The sequence below is a fragment of the Cupressus sempervirens genome, chromosome 11, assembly GCF_028749045.1.
Source record: "Cupressus sempervirens isolate cs-2001-9-10 chromosome 11, ASM2874904v1, whole genome shotgun sequence".
In the NCBI taxonomy this organism is placed as follows: domain Eukaryota; kingdom Viridiplantae; phylum Streptophyta; class Pinopsida; order Cupressales; family Cupressaceae; genus Cupressus; species Cupressus sempervirens.
The window spans coordinates 708,127,812-708,147,094 of record NC_143128.1 but is presented as its reverse complement, the minus strand read 5'-3'; the positions used below and the strand labels follow the sequence as shown (position 1 = coordinate 708,147,094).

At 36.7% G+C, this 19,283-nt stretch overlaps 1 protein-coding gene across 2 annotated transcripts in view; it reads right to left on the bottom strand.

The window, feature by feature from the left end:
- Positions 1 to 18,481, bottom strand: part of LOC149531653 (trihelix transcription factor PTL-like) — a 38,740-nt gene extending 20,259 nt beyond the window's left edge. For both annotated transcript variants that reach the window (XM_089810007.1, XM_089810006.1), the window contains exon 1: positions 17,757 to 18,481. In XM_089810007.1, coding sequence (XP_089666133.1) covers positions 17,757 to 18,115 — 359 coding nt within the window. In that variant the 5' untranslated portion in view covers positions 18,116 to 18,481. The remainder of the gene's footprint in view (positions 1 to 17,756) is intronic.
- Positions 18,482 to 19,283: the final 802 nt, after the last annotated feature.

Genomic DNA, 19,283 nt, shown 5'->3' with positions numbered 1-19,283 from the left:
CTAAATTATTGTACCAAATTTGTTTTATGGTCTATAATAATATTACATTTTTTCATTGTGGTAATGAACTATATGATACAAAACAAGTATGATTTTTGAATGAGAGACTCTTAATAAAATCATTATGCAAGCATTTGCGTGAAGTTATATTTTCCTAAGATTGAGATTTTGTAAGGCTTTTCAAGCCACATCTCTTCTAGTCAAAAGGAAAAATACTTGAAGACTTCTTTAAGCAAGTTAAAGACTTGTTAGTTGCAGAGTTTGAGACTAAAGAGTGCTTGAGTAGTTCACAATTCTCGAGGCAAGAATATGCCACTAATTTCTAGTAAAGAACCTTTTGGAGGGCCAAAAGTTCTTCAATTGGGAGGATTGATCCAAGTGGGTCCTTAAGAACCCTACAAATTTGGTGTCTTCAAATCTTGATGAAGATGACCCTATTACATAAAGTTCATTGAGAGCTTTCCAACATAACTTGAACAGACTCAAACAGAATATGTATGCCAAAGATATGACCAATCAAAAATGGCAGGTAAAAGGTTGACCTTGTATAGTTGATGATATGGCATAACAAGATGATGACAAATGGCAACTCCTGTGAAGACGTTGTAGTAATTGTGCATGTTGACTTGACATTGACGTGAACTAATGGAAATCTGTCACCTGTCCAAGCATTGGCAAATAATAAGGTGACATGTGGCACCTAGCTACTCCTCTATGTTCAGTCACTTGGCCTATTTAATGTTAAAATGTATGTTGGGAGTAGGAGTCAAACCCCCAACCTCCTCTCTACAAGTTTTTCCTTCCACCATTAAGCCATGCGACCTCCTTAGAATAAAAAGTGGGGTTGGTCACCCTCATTTAAACAATGGAAAAAATGAATTAAAAGCCAAAAAGAGACGTCAGCTATGTTAGTGTAAATAATTATTATTTACACTTTACTTAAATTTACTTAGGATAAATGCATTATTTTATTATTTATTAGGTTAGACACCTAGGAGTATGCGTACTCATATGAGTTGTCATGTTGACAACAGAAGAGTTAGCTACTCTATTTTAGCACATGGTGTCTACAACACTGGAGTTTGCATAATCAACTAAGTTGTCATGTAGACAACACAATTGTTCACACTCTAATTAAGCACAAGGTGTCTACAACATAATTTTATGTGACACACCTATGTAGGTTTATCCTCTGATCATTGCACTAACTCCTGTGCTCAATGGAGGATAATCCGCTCTTGGTGGACATGTGCTTAGTTGTGAGGCTTATCATATTGCTAACTCCTAGTCATTCTAAAAGCATTCTCGAGGCCTTTATATTCAGGCACTCCTAGTGTACAACAACATCAATTGAATTTCATATTGTTATTCTGATCATACTCTATTGGTCTATTTTGTGCTAGTTGTTGAGCTTCCTGGTCTTGGGTGATTTAGCCCTAAGGAAAATTCTTACATGGTATCAAAGCCATAGGAGCGTCATTTCATAGCCATTGGAGACCATTTTTGCTTCACCTCTCGGAGGACCACGATTCAGATCTAGAGAATCTGCAGCTATTGGAAGCGTCTAGAGCCAAAGCGGACTTCACCATTGCATCTGGAGTGTCAATTCGGTGAATTTTGACTATAAATTTGCCTACCCTAGGCTACAGTCAAATCCGAGGCAAAAAAAAATTGTGAAGCCCCGATTTGCGAAATTGGTATGATCTCATCAAATCTGTGCAATTAATTTTCAGATCTGCATTTTTTATTTGCATCTCTGCAATTTTTTTCGGATTTGCGTTATTTTCGGAAAAAATTTTGGCTATCAAGCTAATAGGAGAGATTTTTTGCAAGTGAAGATTAGAGCTTGCTAGTGCAAATCAGATATTGGCATCATACTTTATTGGTCTATTTTGTGCTAGTTGTTGAGCTTCTTGGTCTTGGGTGATTTCGCCCTAAGGCAAATTCTTACAAGCTATTTGAACTACCAAGTACCAACCTCCAACTCTCCATTATATATCTCGAGCAACAAGTCAAGTGGCTTTATTGGGATTTGAAAGACGAATTTTATATTTAAACAGTTGATGAAAAGGTGAAACCATGAACAATTAATAGGGATTAAAATGGGCCAATTTTAACATACCAAATTAACAATTAAACAAATTGTTATTTTTGTGGGGTAAAATCATAAATTAAGGGGATTAATGGATATTTTTAAATGAATTTTCAAAGATATAATCTCAAAATTGAGAGATATGGAATATTTGGAAATTGTATGGTTTCAAGTGCTTTGAGAATGGCTTCTATAGAGGATGGATTTTAAAAGTTTTTGAAAAGCCAAATCCCTCATATTTTGTTCAAAGGAAAACTTGTAAACTTTAGATACCATCAATAAATATTGTACGTCCAGGTTGAGCTATGGACTTGGTTCTTGCATTGAGAGCATGATATTGTTGTTTTGAAATCAAGAAGAGCTCAAAGGGCTTAAATCAAACTGGGAGGCATGTTAACTTTCTCTTGCAGCTTAATGACCAATTTGATGTAATAGCATTTGTAGTTTTGACATCTTTAGTGGCAATAATCATGCATTTTAAGAAAATCTAGAGACATAACCCTAAGTTGTAAACTCTATTATCAAATCTTTTCTCTATTATTATCTTTATGCTTCATGTACTCTTTCAAATGGAATTAGTCAACGATCTAATTAATAAATTTGTGATCCATATGTGAATCTAACAAAATTGCTAAGTTATTCATAAGCATAATCGTTTACAAATCACACTGCCCCTTCTCATCGATTATCTTTCCCAATCATTGATTGTGCCTTATAAGAAAGCCATCAAAGTCACTTCTACAAGTTTTTATAAAATTCATAGCATTTATGCCTTCACTAAAAAAACTCATTGACTTCACCTATGACTTTATATAATAAGTCAACTATAGGGAAAGAGAAATGAAAAGAAAGGGTGATGACAATTCTGCACAACATATCAATTTAAAAATAGTTATAACATGCATGAAGTTACACTATTTCACAAAGAAACATAAGTAAGAACGAGAGCAAATGTAGGATCTTCGATTTCAAATGGGTAGGGGGTTTTAGGGGGAGGAGGCTACAGATGATGATAAAGATGCTTGTCCTACTTCAAAACTTGGTTCAGCTTTGATTTCTTTTAGCGTGGCTAGTAGGATGGTTGCCATTTTGGAGGAACCAAAGTGTTTTTCCGCCATTTTGTGCTTTTGTGATGTCTATCGGCAAAGAGATCTTGGTCCCTTATTTAGTCATGAGTACTTCAATGGATGCTCTTTTGGGGCTTTCATTTTTTTATTTTGAGGCCTAGGATGGTGCAATTTTTGGTGACAACCCTTGTTGAGTTCTTTCTACTATGTCTAACCTAGGGTTTCAGATGTCGATGTTGCCAATGACTTTGTTATGGAAAAAGGGGAGACAAACATTGTTGGAGTAGGGTCCACCCTAGATGTGGCTCCTATGTCAACACTATTCTTTGCTGGTGGTTTTGGGTCAAGACTATTGGAGCCCTTACATCTACAATTCATTTTCTCCCTGCTCTCTAAGTACGTGGTTGGGTCATTGTTGGAGTGAACAATTTGGCTTATAATTTTGAGGTTTCTCTATTGTGCCTTCTAGTTGTTTCAATGTTTGAGACATCTTAGCCCATGTCTCTATTTTTACCCATGAATCTCTAGTTGCTTTAGTTTATGTGATAAGTGTTTCCTCACCTCAATGGATGGCTATGGCTTCCAAATCAATTTTAGTTATTAGATGGGGTTTGCAAGTTTTCCCTACTCCTTTTGTTCTAGTTGGTTTCTATGTAGGGGTTTTTGCAGTTATTTCTTCCACCTGTTTCTCTGTTAGTCCTATAGATATGGACAATACTATAGCAGGTTTGATGTTTCTAGAGGTGGGCTACGCAAGCATGGTGCACCTGGTTGTGGTGACAATAGGAGTTGAGGTTCTAAACCTACGTATTGGTAACGATCATTTTATGCAGACCGCTCCTTGGTTTCCCTGCTCCATTTCAAGTCTTGGGATGGTGTGCAACCTTAACCCCATGTTTATGGTTGGTGTTCTCTATGGCACCTTTGCTACTCTTCAACTCAGGGTCTCTCGAGTTGGTTTCTACTACGATCATGTTTTTTACAAAGTCGAGAAGGGTTTTATAGGTAGAGGACTTTCTCCAATTGGCCAAGGCTCGTAAGTTTTGTCTAATATGGTTCATTTATTGGGCAATGGAAGGGCCTTTAGTTGCCTTGTCGTTACTTGCACTCTTTGCAGTCTTATAGAGGTGTAATGTTGCTTATACTTAGTCATGGTCTTGATTTGGTTGTGGTCTTTGAGCCCCAAGTTGGGGTCTCCATTAAGCTCACTCACTTGTCCCTTCAAGGTCGCCTATTGAAATGGAATCGCCTTGTCTTTAGTTGTACTCCTAGCAATCCTATAGAGGTGGACATTACTTTTAATTTAGTGGTGGCCCTATTTTGGTGGTTGTAGTCTTGGAGATCCAGTTTGGGATCTCTGCTATGCTCACACCAATTGTTCCTTCAAAGTCTTCTACTTAGGTGGAGATTAATTGTCCATGAGAATTCTTACCATCATCTTCTATTGAGGTGGAGACAATTTTGGGTTATGGGGTCTCTTAGAGACAAAGGCATCGGTCCTCTCACAAATCTTGGCCATGATTTTGTTATGTGAAGTTTTCAATTTGGTTGTTATCTCGTCTTGCTCTTGATGTAGGTTGATTGCAGTTTGTAAATTGGCTTATGTGTTGAAAGTGATTTGTTGGTCTATCTTTGAATGGCATGTTTCAGCATAGTTTCTCACCCTTTATCCTATTGATGTGAGTTTAGTTCCACTACAACATAAAAAATCAAATACTAAGTGTTTCAAGATGTAACACCAAATCTCCAACTCTCTCTTGAATAAAGATGCTTATATGCTAAACAATGTAGATGAATTGAGTGATCAAATTAGACAACCTCGAGGTTCTTTCTTAATTAAGAACTTCACTCAGTTTTAATGATGTGACTTGTTGGTTTTGTACCATTACATAACATATAGCAATTGAATACTTGATATGGAATATCAAACACTCAACCCTCTCTTGAAAAGTAAATACTCGTAAAGAACATGAGAAAACTCCAAGGTTCTTTACACTTATGGATACTAACTCAGTTATATTAATGTGATTTGGTGGTTAACCACGTAGGCGGGCTTACATTTTTCATTTGAAGATAACCTGGTGGTACTTTGCTTTGCTTGACTTGTTCCTTTTCTCCTTGATCACTTTCACTTTCAATTACTCCTACACTAATTGCTTACTACTCTACTACTACTCCTATGAATGAAGAAATTAGCAAATGGACGGGGATCCAACCAAATGAAAGCTTGCCAGCAGCACTACCTTCATTGGTCCAATGATTCTAAGAGATACTCTTAGGATTTTCACACTAACACCTATCTTCCAACCCAACTTGAAGTACAAGCGGAAAGATGAAATGCAAGTAGAACTTGGGTGCAATCGGACTAGATTACCACACAAGGCTTCCTAACAAGCCGCTAGGATGCTAGTGGCCTAGTTTATAGATCCCTATCAAACATTCACTAACATCATCATACAACTAGCCATCTACTTCTACTCTAACAACATGAAATGAAATCCAACTTTAATTTGAGAGATGAGAAGAAACATGCAAATACACCAAAATGATCATGTATATCCACCATGCAAGCCACAACAATGAATAGAGAACAATTTTGATAGTATTTTGACAACAATTCTCCAACATAACTCTCCTTTACAAATAAGAACAGAATGGCCTTATATAGAGGCTCAAAATTACAAGTGGCCAAGATTAAGAGGCAAAATAAAGGACCAAGATTAAACCTTACAAACCCTAATTAGGGTTACCATCATTCAACCAATTACATGAGGGCACCAACTTTGTGGGCCAAGAAAATTACAATAATTTGTCAGCCAATGAGAACATTGGACACTTGGCATGATTTGATTGCATGCACAGGAAATTGCCACCTCATCAATATTATCTTATAAATTTAGTTAATCTTTGAGATGAGGTGAAGCCTTGGATGCTTGAGCTCGTCCTTAGAAACTTTCTCATCACCACTTAAACTTGCTTGTACCTGATGTCCTGACCTTGAAAGGGTGAAGTCTCCATGCACTTGGGGTAATCTTGCCTTGGCCTCTGTGGCTTGCCCAAACGTGAACCTCCTTGCAATTTGAGAGTCTTGCTTTTGGCCACCACCTTGAAATCGAACTTGACCTCTTTCAACCTTTTGTCTCGCTTTCCTCCTTCATTATCCTTGCCTTCCTTAACCTTCAGTCTTTTCTAACCTTCCTATTCGAATTTGGTTTGCATAAGTAGCCAAGCCTTGCCTAGCCTCAAATATTTTCAAATCACTTCCTCCAAATTTGCTCTTCCTTGAAATTCAATTTTCAATTTTTACCGCCTCTAAATCAAATAAAAGAGGTAGGACCCCTTATAGAATTGCTTTTGATTTTGTACTGTCCTAAGTTGCAACTCTAAATTTTCACTTATAATTCTAGCCCAATCAAATTTTCTCTTTCCATTTTCAATTTCATCAATAAAATAGTACATCTGGTTCCTGAATTGCATACCTTGAGCCATGCCCATGGTCCGGCTGAGAAGCACAATAAGGTCGCCATACTCCATCTTGAAATCTGCTCGGGTGAGCTTTGACGGCCTGGTAACTACCTTCTTGCCTTTGTGTAACCAATTCTCCCTTAGATGAATGTAGTAAGCATCCTAATTATCCTGAAAGAACTTGGTCACCTGATCCATCATTACCACTGTCATGTCTTTCAACTGTACCATGTTCATTGTGCCGATTGTTGGTGTCACTTACTCGCCTCACTTTTGAGAAGAAGGTGGTCTTTGGCATCATGTCTTCCTTGTCTTTTGGGGTATTCGTTCCCTTTGGGTTCTTGCTTGCACTAACATCCACCATCCTAAATACTTATTTTTGCCCCTTCGTTGTAAATGATATGGACTACACTTATCAATCTCCAAACTTCTTTCTATCAATGGAATCTAACTTATTTCTACCTCTCCAAATCCTATCTCTACACTTATCAATCTCCAAACTTCAATCCTAGGGGTGGGACTACCACTTATTTATGCCTCTTTGTTACCATAGGATGGACTACACTTATATCTCTCCACTTCAATCCTAGGGTGGTCTAGCTTATTTCTGCCTCTCCAAGTGTCCAATCATGAATTCTACACTTATATCTCCCAACTTCAGCCTATCAATGGAGATGATGAAGTGATGGATGAATAATGCAAGAAGAAGATAAGGAAAACGAACCAAGCAAGAACACAGAATAAAATCTGCCTTTAAAACCAATATTCACCTCTAAAAATGAATGAGAATCTTACCTTAAATCTGTCTTCTACCAACAAGCGGGTCTCTTCAAGTTTAGATCTGATCTCAGAAAATTCAGTACCCCTTGCAAATAATGAATCTCTAGCAAATGGATTACTTGCAAAAATCTGCCCCTTGATTCAAATTTCGACCTCCTTGCCAAAATCACCCAACTTTAAGGAAAATCACTGCCCTAGGGCAGAAAAGTCTGCTCCAAATCAGAACTTCGACCTTCTAAATTCGCCCACAATTGCAAAAAATCAGATCTCAAATCCCCTTGCCTCTCCACCAAACAAAATCACCATAGCTGGAGGAAAGAAATCACTGCCCTAGGAGGAAAATCAAACCCCAAAAACCGCTGCCAATCTTGCAAAAATCAGATCTTCTCCTCCAAATTCATCCAGCTAGGGCAGAAAAGAAATCTGCTCCTCACAAAAAAAATGCCCCTAAAATGAAGAAAGTCACTACCCACAAGGAGGAAAATTGCTGCCAAAAATCAGAAACTCAGACCTCACAATCAACCATGCTCCCCTTCCAAACAAATTGCCGCTCCACAAAATGGAAGAAGTTGGAATGAGAAATGAAAAGGAGCCTCTTTTTATATCAAACTTTTGCCTCCTTGAATAGGGCCTACCTGCATTGGAGGGAAATAAAATTAAATAAGGGGTTTAAATTAGCCAAATCCGAAATTAACATAAGCCCTAAAATTTAAATTTAAATAAAAAGTCATGTGGACCTCTAATATAGCTTTAAAAACCTTCCCCATTGTGGACCCAATAATTTACCTTGAATTTCACACCTCTTAGGCCTTAAAATACATTGAATTTAACATACAGAGGGGGCCAAATTAAATTTCCAAAATACAAACACTCAGCCCAAAAATATGATTTTAATTTCAATTTCACTTCCTTTTAAAATCTCGAAATCCCCCTCTAGGCAATTTAATATCAACTTAATCAAAATTTGCACTTCAATCCAACTTCAATTTTTTGCTATACAATTTCAATTTGCAATTAAAACAAGAGCTCTTTGAGAGCTAGAGTCCCTGCCTCTAGGGAAACAAATTAGACGTAATATTTAAAATTATGGTTTTGAAAAGAGAAGTTATAAATTTTAGCAAATATAATTTAGAATTTTAATTAATATTTTAAATTTTAGTTTTATAGAATAATGTGGCGACTAGCCATTGTCTAAAAATATACAACTTAATGTAATGCATTGTAAAATCACGAGATTTGAATTAATAGATTTTTAACCAAGAAATTAAATTTTTTTAGAATTTTATTACATAAGTTAAATTTAGAAATTAATTGTTTTTAATTTTTTTAATTAATATATACTAAAGTCTATATATATAAAGCAATACAACTCTTAATAGCAATAATATATTTTAATAAAAAATTTAATTTAATAATTATTGATTTATATAAAACTAATTTTTAAAATATATTAACATTTTTAAAAACTATTTTGAAAACTAAAAATTATGATATTAATATTGATAAGACATCATTTTTGTTGTGGAAGATAAAAACATGACTTTTTTATAAATCTAATGAACTTGTGACAAATATGCAAAAAATAAAGTTGTAATTAATTTTATAAATCTAATGAACTTGACAAATATGCAAAAGATAAAGTTGTAATTAATAATGAACTTGTCACAAATATGGATAAGATAAAGCTGTAATTAATGAATTCATTAATGCATGGTAGAAAATATTGTATTTTTTGAAGTGGGAAAATAAAATAAACCCCACCAAAAATGCAACGGACCAATTAGAAAAAGGTAATAAATCAATATAAATTAATTTAAAAATATAAAGCTTGTTGAACTTTAGAACTTAGTATTTTTTTGGGTTGCACAAATTAGCAAGGGGGGGTAAAAAAAACATTAGTACCCTGCCTATAAATAGACAGGGACTAATAAATCCTTGTTTGGCAATTCAATTTCATTCACAATTCAATTTCACCACCAAAAAATTTCTTTTCACCATCAAAGTTTTTTTAGATTTCCAAAACAACTAAGTCCACAAATTCATTTTGAAAATGCTCAAGCTTATACAATTATCTCAAATTTTCAAAAATCCATCTAAGTCCAAAATTTGCAAATTTGTCCTACCAGATATTATTTTAACAATCAAAAAAAATGTTGTTGAATTCTGTTTGGCCTAAGGACAAAATTACATGTTCTAGAAAATCAAGTTTAGCACCAGGTGAAAATAAACTAAATCCCTCCTAGAGACCAAGACGTCCAAGGTGTAAAATTACCAATTCGAAACCTTTGGACAACTCCGAAAATTCACTAAGGCAAACAAAGACTTACAACACCCGCGAAAATTGCCAAGGCCTACCCGAAAAAGGGGGGGTCCCCAAAGTTTTGGGGCGATGGTGTGAAAACCTCACAACAATTATCGCAAAGGGACTTACACTATTTAGTCAATGGAAATCAACTTGACTTTAACTTCCTCAATCACTTCCAACCAAATAAACTACAAAGGGACGAGTCTAGTGATTCCATGTAACTCTAAGAATGTAAGACAATGTCGATGATGAGTTGAGCCTCTAACCAATTCTTGCTTCACCGTGTCAACTAAGCATAGGAAGGTACTATCTTATATGAATGCAAGAATGATTTATATTGTCAATATTCATCCAAATACCCAATCCTTGATGATGATGAGTTGAGCCTCCAATCTAGTGATTCTATCTAACTCTGAGAATGTAAGACAATGTCGATGATGAGTTGAACCTCTAACCACTCCTTGCTTCACTGTGTCAACTAGGCATAGGAGGGTACTATCTTATATGGATGCAAGAATGATTTATATTGTCAATATTCATCCAAATACCCATATGGATGTAGGAATGATTTATATTGTCAATATTCATCCAAATTCACAATCCTTGATGATGATGAGTTGAGCCTCCAATCTAGTGATTCTATCTAACTCTGAGAATATAAGACAATGTCGATGATGAGTTGAGCCTCTAACCAATCCTTGCTTCACCATGTCAACTAGGCATAGGAGGGTACTATCTTATATGGATGCAGGAATGATTTATATTGTCAATATTCATCCAAATACCCATATGGATGCAGGAATGATTTATATTGTCAATATTTGTCCAAATACCCTATCAAGGCACAATCTAAACGAACATCTCCAATGGAAGTTAAACACTTGCAATTTAGCCCCAAACTAACCTTCTATTGTTACTTACAATCAGCAAATACCGAAAGGTATGGACACTGGCTTCACCATTAATCACCATTCAACAATATCTTCCATTCATCTACTTCTACTTACATAAAATGAAATCCTAAATGATAAATTGAAGGAACCATGCAATACTATAAAGCAACATTAAGTAATCCACCATAAAGACCAACAATGAATCATTAATTACTTTCATAGCATTATGGCGACAATTTCATCAAGTCTCCTCCTACTCTACTCTAAACTTAATCTCTTCTCTAATGAATCTACAATTTAACCCCTTAAAAATGAGAAGGCCTTTGCATTTTGTAGTTGTTTAATTACAATGAAGGACCAAGACTTCCACATTACAAACCCTAGTTACGGTTGTCACCCTATCATCCAATTACATAAAGGCACCATCCTATGGACCTAAATGAAAATTACAATACCCTTGAGAGTCAATAAGAAAATTGTACACTTGGCATAATGTGATTAAATGTGCTTGAACACGTATAACTAGAATTTTCCTTATCTTATAGACTTGATCAATCATTTGGTGGTGAGAAAATATCTCTTGATAGTCAACATTATCAAGCCCTCAATTGTTATGGCATCTTCATTCTTGGAAATCTTCTCATTGACATGCTTTGAGCTTGATTGTAATTGCAAACTTGAAACTTAAACTTTTTGAAGTAAAGCCTTCATGCACTTGGATCCTTCAAAATAAACTTGGATTTTTGAAGGAATTTCAAGTTGGTGATAATGATGTTGATTTAATTTCTTCCTATTTGGTGCTTTATTGGACTACATCTTGATCTTACCTTGAAGATGTAATTTGATTATCTGATTTTTGAACTTTCTTCTCATTTGAAGTCCTCGAGCTTGATCTTGCTTGAAGTTTTGGACTTGATCTTGAAGCATCCCTTTGCTCTTGAAGCCTCTCTTTGCTCCATATTTACCTTGCAAAACAAGAGAAAACTTGCATTAAGATCACAAAATGATGAAGTGAAGGAAATTTGGAAGCATTCATGAACTAAAATTGCATTAACATCAAAATAAGGAGGCGAAATGGACTTTTTTAAAGTTCAAGATCAAATTTCTTTCTTAGGATTTTGATTATCTAAAAGTTTTGGATTTGATAAGGTTTCATTCCTCTGACTTGAAATGAAATTTCTTCCAAATTTTGGGAATTTAAAGGAATTTGAGGCCCATTAAATGCCCAAATTTCATGCCTTTTTGCATCTTTATCTCTGATTTTGAGCAGAAAATCTGGCTTTTATGTGCAAAATTGATGTCCTTTGATGTTACAAATTGTTGACAAAGGATACAATTGTTCTCCCAAGATGGCGTACGGCCGTCTTCAATGTAATTGGCTTCTTCCTCTTAATAGTTTGCTGCCTTAGTGTTGATGAAAACGCTGCTCTCACAAGAGATATAATTCACTGCCTTGGGAAAGAAATCACTGTCAAAAATTGCTGCCTAATATGAAGGAATTTGCTGCCTTCAATGCAGAGATGAATTCATCTTGCATTATATAGTCGATGAGTAACTTGAAAGGGCATGTTCATGTGAAGACTGACCTGGTGTTTCTAAGTCAATTAAAACATTTAAATCAACCCCTCTATTTATCCATATGCAGTCTCACATGGTAGAGGGGAATCAAAGGCATGGTTTTGATTATCGATTATTAACTTGCACCCTCACCTCCTTTCATCGGACCTCTTTAATTAGGTGTGGAGATTCTATCCACTATCCCCCAAGATATTACTTTGATCTCCACTATCCCCCAAGATATTACTTTGATCTTATTCGAACTCCTCCTTAGTTTTGGGCAAGATCATTTACGTTGGTCTATCATCTCTGTGAATGCTTTATCAATCCCACTTCATCCCCCATTTCTCATCATGCAAGCTTAGTGAGCTAAGGTATGCTTTGAGCGTCATCAACTTGAAGGCAGGATTTATAGGTTGGCGAGGGTAGGGTGGCGGAATCCCCCATAGTTGAGGACTTTCCTTGATTTTCAATTAATTCAAATCAAATGCCCTTCAAACTTATTTCTATGGTTACTTCATGTTCTTATTCTTTGTTTGCTCTCCATCGTGTAATCTACAATTCAAGGTAGAATTCAAAAGGTTAAGAGGATTTTGTAATCCTTTCCTTCACTTGCTTAAAATCCTTATCACATTCAGTCCAATAGAAGTGAATTCTGAATTTGCCAATATCATCACTGCTTCTTCATTTTAAATCATCCTCTCCCTTTCGTTGCACAAGTCCAACTTAAGTTTCTAGCACCATCACCGTAAAAGGCGGAAATTAAGGGTATGAGGAATTGTTAATCCTTGGAGGTTGGCAGAATCTGCCACCTCCAAAGGATTTTCCTGTCTCTTTCTTCACATTCAAATTTACCCCCATATTGCATTCAACTAACTTTGATTCTAATTGTCATTTCCATGTTATTTGGTCTTTATTTTACTTCAGTTTCTCATTGTAGAACTTAGAAATGAGGCAGAATTTAAAGAAGCTTGACGATTTTTACTCTCTCAATGTTGGCTTTGTCTAAGATACCCTTCACTCTTTATTTTTTATTCCTCATAACACAGCTTAGAGGACCTACTGCATGTTTTCAGTCTCATCCTCAAGGTGGAAATTTGGTGGTCAAGAGGATTTTCACTTTCTCAAATTAGCATCTTCTCATGCAAGTTGAATTTCATCTTTTGTCGATATTTGATCTGTCCCATATCATCAATATTTGTTTTGCTTTATCTTGCTCCATGTTACCACCATCCTTATGTTGAGGCAGAATTTAAGTGGAAGAGAGGATTTTAGAATCCTCAAGGGCAGGAAGATTCTACCATGTCTAGACGATATGCTACTCCACTCATCACCTTCTTTGTGTGATCTTGCAACTTCAAATTTATCCACTTCATCCCTTGATCAAGTTTGTTCTCCATGATCGCAAATGTTGCATCAACTCACTCATGCTTATGGGAGGAAATCTAGCCCCTCAAAAGATTAAGAATCCTAGGTAGGAGGTGGATTCTGCCCCTACCTGACAATTTTGACTTAGTTTGATACCTTCATTGGTGCAAGGGACCTAGGTGACTTGATAGGTGACTTGACAAGATGGAAGGAGGCTCATGATGGAAGACATGGGGTGATGATCCACCTCATTTAGTAAACATGGTTTATGTTTGCTTGTAATAGGATGATCCTATTGTATGGTCAAGGAACTTAAGGTGTCCATATAAACCTAAGTTCACTTAGTCCTAAGGATCTTGCTTTTTGCTTGTTTTGGCTAATAAGATGACTCTTGGTGTGTTTTATGAGTCATTACATCCTATTAGGATCCTAAGAGTTGCAAATGTCCAAGTAGTAAAGTCCTAGGAAGCAATATTTGAAAAATTGCTTTCTACAACAATTAATGCTGACAACTTTTTGACAACTTTTGCTGAAAAGTTGCAACTTGTCTTATAACAGTTCTAACCATTCAAAATTCAGTTGGAATTGTTAGGGATGATGTATTTATATCCTAACATCCTCAAGGAAGTCAGAGGTGTGATGTGTACGTTCAAGCAGTTTTTCATAAGGAATAAACAGATTTTCTGATCATTTATTGGTTGTACGGAACTGTACGGATCGGGAGGTTGAATCCATTTGCATGAATTGATAGGTCTCTGAGTCCTGGTTCTATTGCATTTGATTTCATTCTGATTGGTTAAGTTTGAAGCAAGTTATAGCCATTTTTCTGTGACTGGGTCAGAAAACCCTGAAATTGAGGGCTTTAATGGAGATTTGGCCCTAACATGCATTTCCACGATTGATTTTGCACGGCCTTCTGGAATTTACAAGGTTAGGGTATGTACTTTAAGAATCCTAAATTTTAGATTTTGCCCAGGAGATCTAAGGGTCCTATGAATGTGCCCTAGGCTGAATATTTTCATGTATTCAGTCGGTAACATGAGGATTTTGAGGACAGGGTCCGAAATGAAGCCATAGAACTTGGTGGATGGTCATTTCAGGTTGAAATAAGTTAGATAAGACATTCCAAACCAACATTCCACACCTAGGTACCCATCTTTGTTCATTACCAAGTGTTCCATGCTTAATTTGGCCAATTAGGCCTGTGAGGCTTGTGTGGGTTCAGGGGTGCAGGAGTGGGTTGAGAAGTTGGCATTTGGGGAATTGATGTAACTTCCAAAAGGGTATCTGAAACCCTAGTTTGCTAGCCAGGTTCTGTGGAAAAATATTGAGTTGCTGTCCTAAAACCAGTAAAAGTACTACTAGGAGAATTAAGCCTCCTAAGTACAATTTTGCATTGTGAGAAATCTCATCCTTGAAGGTCCTTTGGAATGTTCCAAGTGTTGGTTTGGTCCAAGGAATAGATTTAGGACCATTTCCTAGTTTGTGCCCATTTTCCGCTGTTGATTCCTAGAAACATAAAAGAGGAAAAGTTGTCTTGAAGGGTGGAAGATTGTGTAGAAGTTTGTGACCATTTGGTAGATTGTTCACAGGAGTCATTGTGGGCTCTTGAAGAATGGATAAGGTAGAAGTAACTTAAAAGCATTGAAGACTGTGGTCTCACTCACCTTTTGTTGCTGATCTCTGCATCATTCATTTCATTTTACACTGCTTTCCCTCCATCATCAATTTCATGGTTCATCCTTCATTTCACCCAAACATGTCTCAAACTCCCATGCTTAGGAAGCGGAAATCTTATTGTTTATAGGATTTTCATGATCGCCTACATTGATTTCAAATCAGTCTATCTCCTAAACTCGTCTTGTTCGCCTCAACTTTGCCTTTGCTTGGTCTTGTTTTGACTTGGATTAACGGAGCACTTCTTGTCTTTTGCTCACCGCATTGAATTATAGCTTGGATTGTTTCTGAAATGGGGCAGAAATCTCACCCTTTAGAGCATTTTCCTTACATTCATCAGTTTCAGTATTGTCCAATCATGCATACCTTGCATCTTGAACTTGCATTTTCATATCAAATTGGAGCGGAAATGAGCTTCCTTGTCTTCAAGATGCCTTGCCAATATTCTTTTACCAAATCAAGCCTCAAATTGTCTTCACCAAAGTGCCAAAATTTGACCTCCTAGAGAATTAAGAATCCTAGGAGACGGCAGAATCTGTCATGTCCTGAGACTTACCTCAAGATTTCTTCTCTTGACCTCTTTGAAGCCTATCTACATCTTCTCAAATGCCACTAAGTCCTGAATTTGCTTCCAAGATGTGTTATTAGTCACTCCAATCTAAACTAGGCCATTCTAAGGTCAAACTTCATGCTAAAATCCACTTTTTCTCAATCTGATTTTCATTTTCTCCTTAAGATTTTGACATCTAAACATGTCCATTTGCTCATCCAATGACCTCATTACTTGCTTATAGGCAGAATTTGAGAGCAGTGCATGATTACAAGTCATATTAGTGAGCCCAAAAATTTGTGGTGCCAGAGGATTTTATAATCCTCAAGTGCATGCGGATTCCGCCATGCCTTGAGAAATTTCTTCTTGTCTAGTTTGTTGTCCACCCTTAGCCATTTCGCCCTTCCAGTGTTTCTTTTAAGGTGTGAATTGCAAGGGGGGCTTGTCTAATGATTATACTAGATCAAACTGAATGCTCGACATCCTCCACTTCCGCTTATCTATCCTTATCATGCACCTACTCAAACTCAAGCCTAAGGACTTAACTATTTTCCCTCCTTGGCTTCATCAAACTCTTCCTAAGGGCTTGGAGACTTGAAATTGTCAGCAAGACTACCTAAGACCACCTAAGAGCATCTAAGACCACTACTCCTACTGCAAAAGCAAAAAGAGGGGGTCCCCATTTGCAATGGCGGGATGGTGTGAAAACCTCACAACAAGTCCTTTAATAATAGAGTCATCACCTTGATTTGTTGCTTTTATAAGGTGACAACTAATTGTCTATGAGAACTCTGACCATTTTTTTCAATGAGATGGAGACAATTATGAGTTTTGGGGTCTCTTAGGCAGGGTACAAGGTCCCATGGGAGGGGCTTAAGCTCTATTTTTAAGGAGTTGGAGGCCCCATGAGAATTATTTTTTTAGGCTATAGGAATAATTGAAATCTCTTGCTAGAAAATAGGAACTCGTACTTTTTAGATATCAGAATTTGAGCGGGTGAAAATGGGGTGGGGCTGAAAATTCCCCCACCAACTTAGGAGAATTTTCTACCACATATGAAATTTTGGAGTGAAACTAAATATTTTTAAATTATTTTTTATTAATTCATGAACTTTAGAAGATGAAAGCTTCCTTAAATTTTGGGGTTTAGCACTTAAGCTAGATTGGAGAATAACATTCTTGGGACCATTAGCTTTAAACTATTCCTAAAAAATTCTCAAGCCTCCAGCTCTATTTTTAAGGAAACCCCCTCCCATCCGACCTCAGCCATGTTGGTCCTTTATCAGATCTTGATCATAATTTTCTTATGTAAAATTTTGGGTTGGTTTGTTATCTTGTCCCACTCTTGATGTGGGTTGACTATAGTTTGTAGTTTAGCCTAAGTGCTGGAAGTGGCCTGTTTCAACATAGTTTCACAGCCTTTAGACCTTTCTTGTATAGTCGCCCTTATTTACTACTTTGATAATTAAAAACATAGAGGAACTTAGGCAGGGGTCCCATGGAAGGGGCTTGGGCTCTATTTTTGAAGAGTGCAAGGTGTAGTGATTAAAAAAATTGATAACTAAAGGTTTACTTAGAATCTTTTCCTACAAAATAGGACCTCCGACTTTTTAGCCCTCTCAATTTGATGCAATCGTCAATTATTTTTCCACAAACAAACTTAAAATTTAAAATCTTAAACGCCACATGTCAACAATCGTCAATTATTTTTCCACTAAAAGAAACCTAAAATTTAAAATCTTAGACTATTTTCCTGCTAATATTCAGGGACCACCTGTTTCCTAAAAATTTTAAGCTGAAACAAAATAAAAAATTCATAGGACCCCCTCCATGGGACCCAGCCTTATAGACTGTGTGGTCATAAGACAGACCGTGCGTGGGGCAGTGAAGGAAAAACACATGGAATTGAAGTAAACCAAAACAAAATTAGAATGAAATTTATGCTATCTCAAAATAAATTTGCCACGACGTCAAAATATTCACTGTTAACAAAAATTCTTACCTGCCACTCCTAGCAAACCTGGAGTCCATGTCGGTCCTTATCTTTATAAGCTTCAAAGTCTCAACCCTTGTCCAGTTCTTCGACCTCTTCTTGTGCAGCTGCTGGAATTCTCTGTCTCGTTTCTTCTCGTCTTCTCCGTCACCGTCACCTGAATGCCCGATATCCAAAACCCTCGCCTGCTGCAACTTGTTGCCCACCAGCAGCTGCAAATCGGAATAGTAAAAATGCTGGAGAAGAGATGACGGAAACGAGACGTCTTGGGATTCCAGCTGACTAGAAAAGGACGACAGTTGCCCTGGCTCCGCCATGTCAGGCAAGGAAAATGCCGCAACTTCTTTTTCTGTCTCTGAACTGCACATCTTATTTTAAGAGATTTATTAGGTTTTATTAGGATTTGAACATTCTGTAAGACAGTCGCATTTCGCTCCCTGTTATACAAAAAGAGCAGGGATTTTAAGAATTTCGTCGCAGAAAAGCAGGGAATTGAGCATAAAATTCGTGAGCTGGATCAAATGACAGACTTCCATTCCGTGGAGGACAAGCATAACAAGATAACGTTCAACGCTGCACCATTGTGTGCCCGTGCAGGAGGAGGCCAAACGGAATGGTGGATATTCAACTGTTCCGTAGAGTGGCTATTCGAACTTACAGTGCCCACGCTACAAATTTTTGATTTACATTCTTCAGAATTTGGTATTAGGCTGGGGTCCCATGGGCACCCGCTCCGCTTGATTAGAGTGGGTAGATGAGTTTCTTTAAAACATAAATTTTTTAATTTGAATCCAATTTAGCTCCTAAAAACAAGGAAGTTGGTGGTCATAAACATTTATTTTATATGTTAAACTTTTTACAATTATGATATTTAAAAAATTGTCTTGCAATCTATATTGTAAATAAAAATAAAAAATGTTTAAATTATTTGAAACGTTTTTAAAATTATATGACATTTATCTTTTTTATTTATTTATTTTCAAATCTTTAAATTATATTAAATATGATGAAAAAAATTATATCAATTTATAACACATTCAAATTGTTCATATGTAGATACTAATGAAACGAGCTCCGACGATGGTGTTCTGCACCTGCATGCTCGCCTGCAGCCATTGAGGCCTTGGGTGCATGTAGTATTCTACTGCTGCATGAGTCTTTTTTCTTCAGGATCGACTTGTCTATGGCATGTTGTGCTCAAGGAGGGGTTCTTCAAGTTTTCAAGGGAGTGTTTGGATCGGTTTGGACTCTTTTTTTGTTCCTTGTTGTTGGATCAATCTTCTGTCTATGTGGAACGACGTTTGCTAAGTCGCGGTGATTGGTGCTAGAGCATGTGGGGGCGTGGAAGCTGCTAGTTGATTTTTTATTTTTTATTTACATGAGGGTGGTTCTTTATTTGTTGCTCTCTACTTTTGTTGCATGGGAGTGAGAAGTGCCCTGCATAGTGGGAAGGGGGGTGGTTGGTGATAGTTTAGGGGTGGAGTTGATTTTGTCTAGTAGGTGTTGTGTGGGTTGGGTGTTTAGCTCCCCATGTAG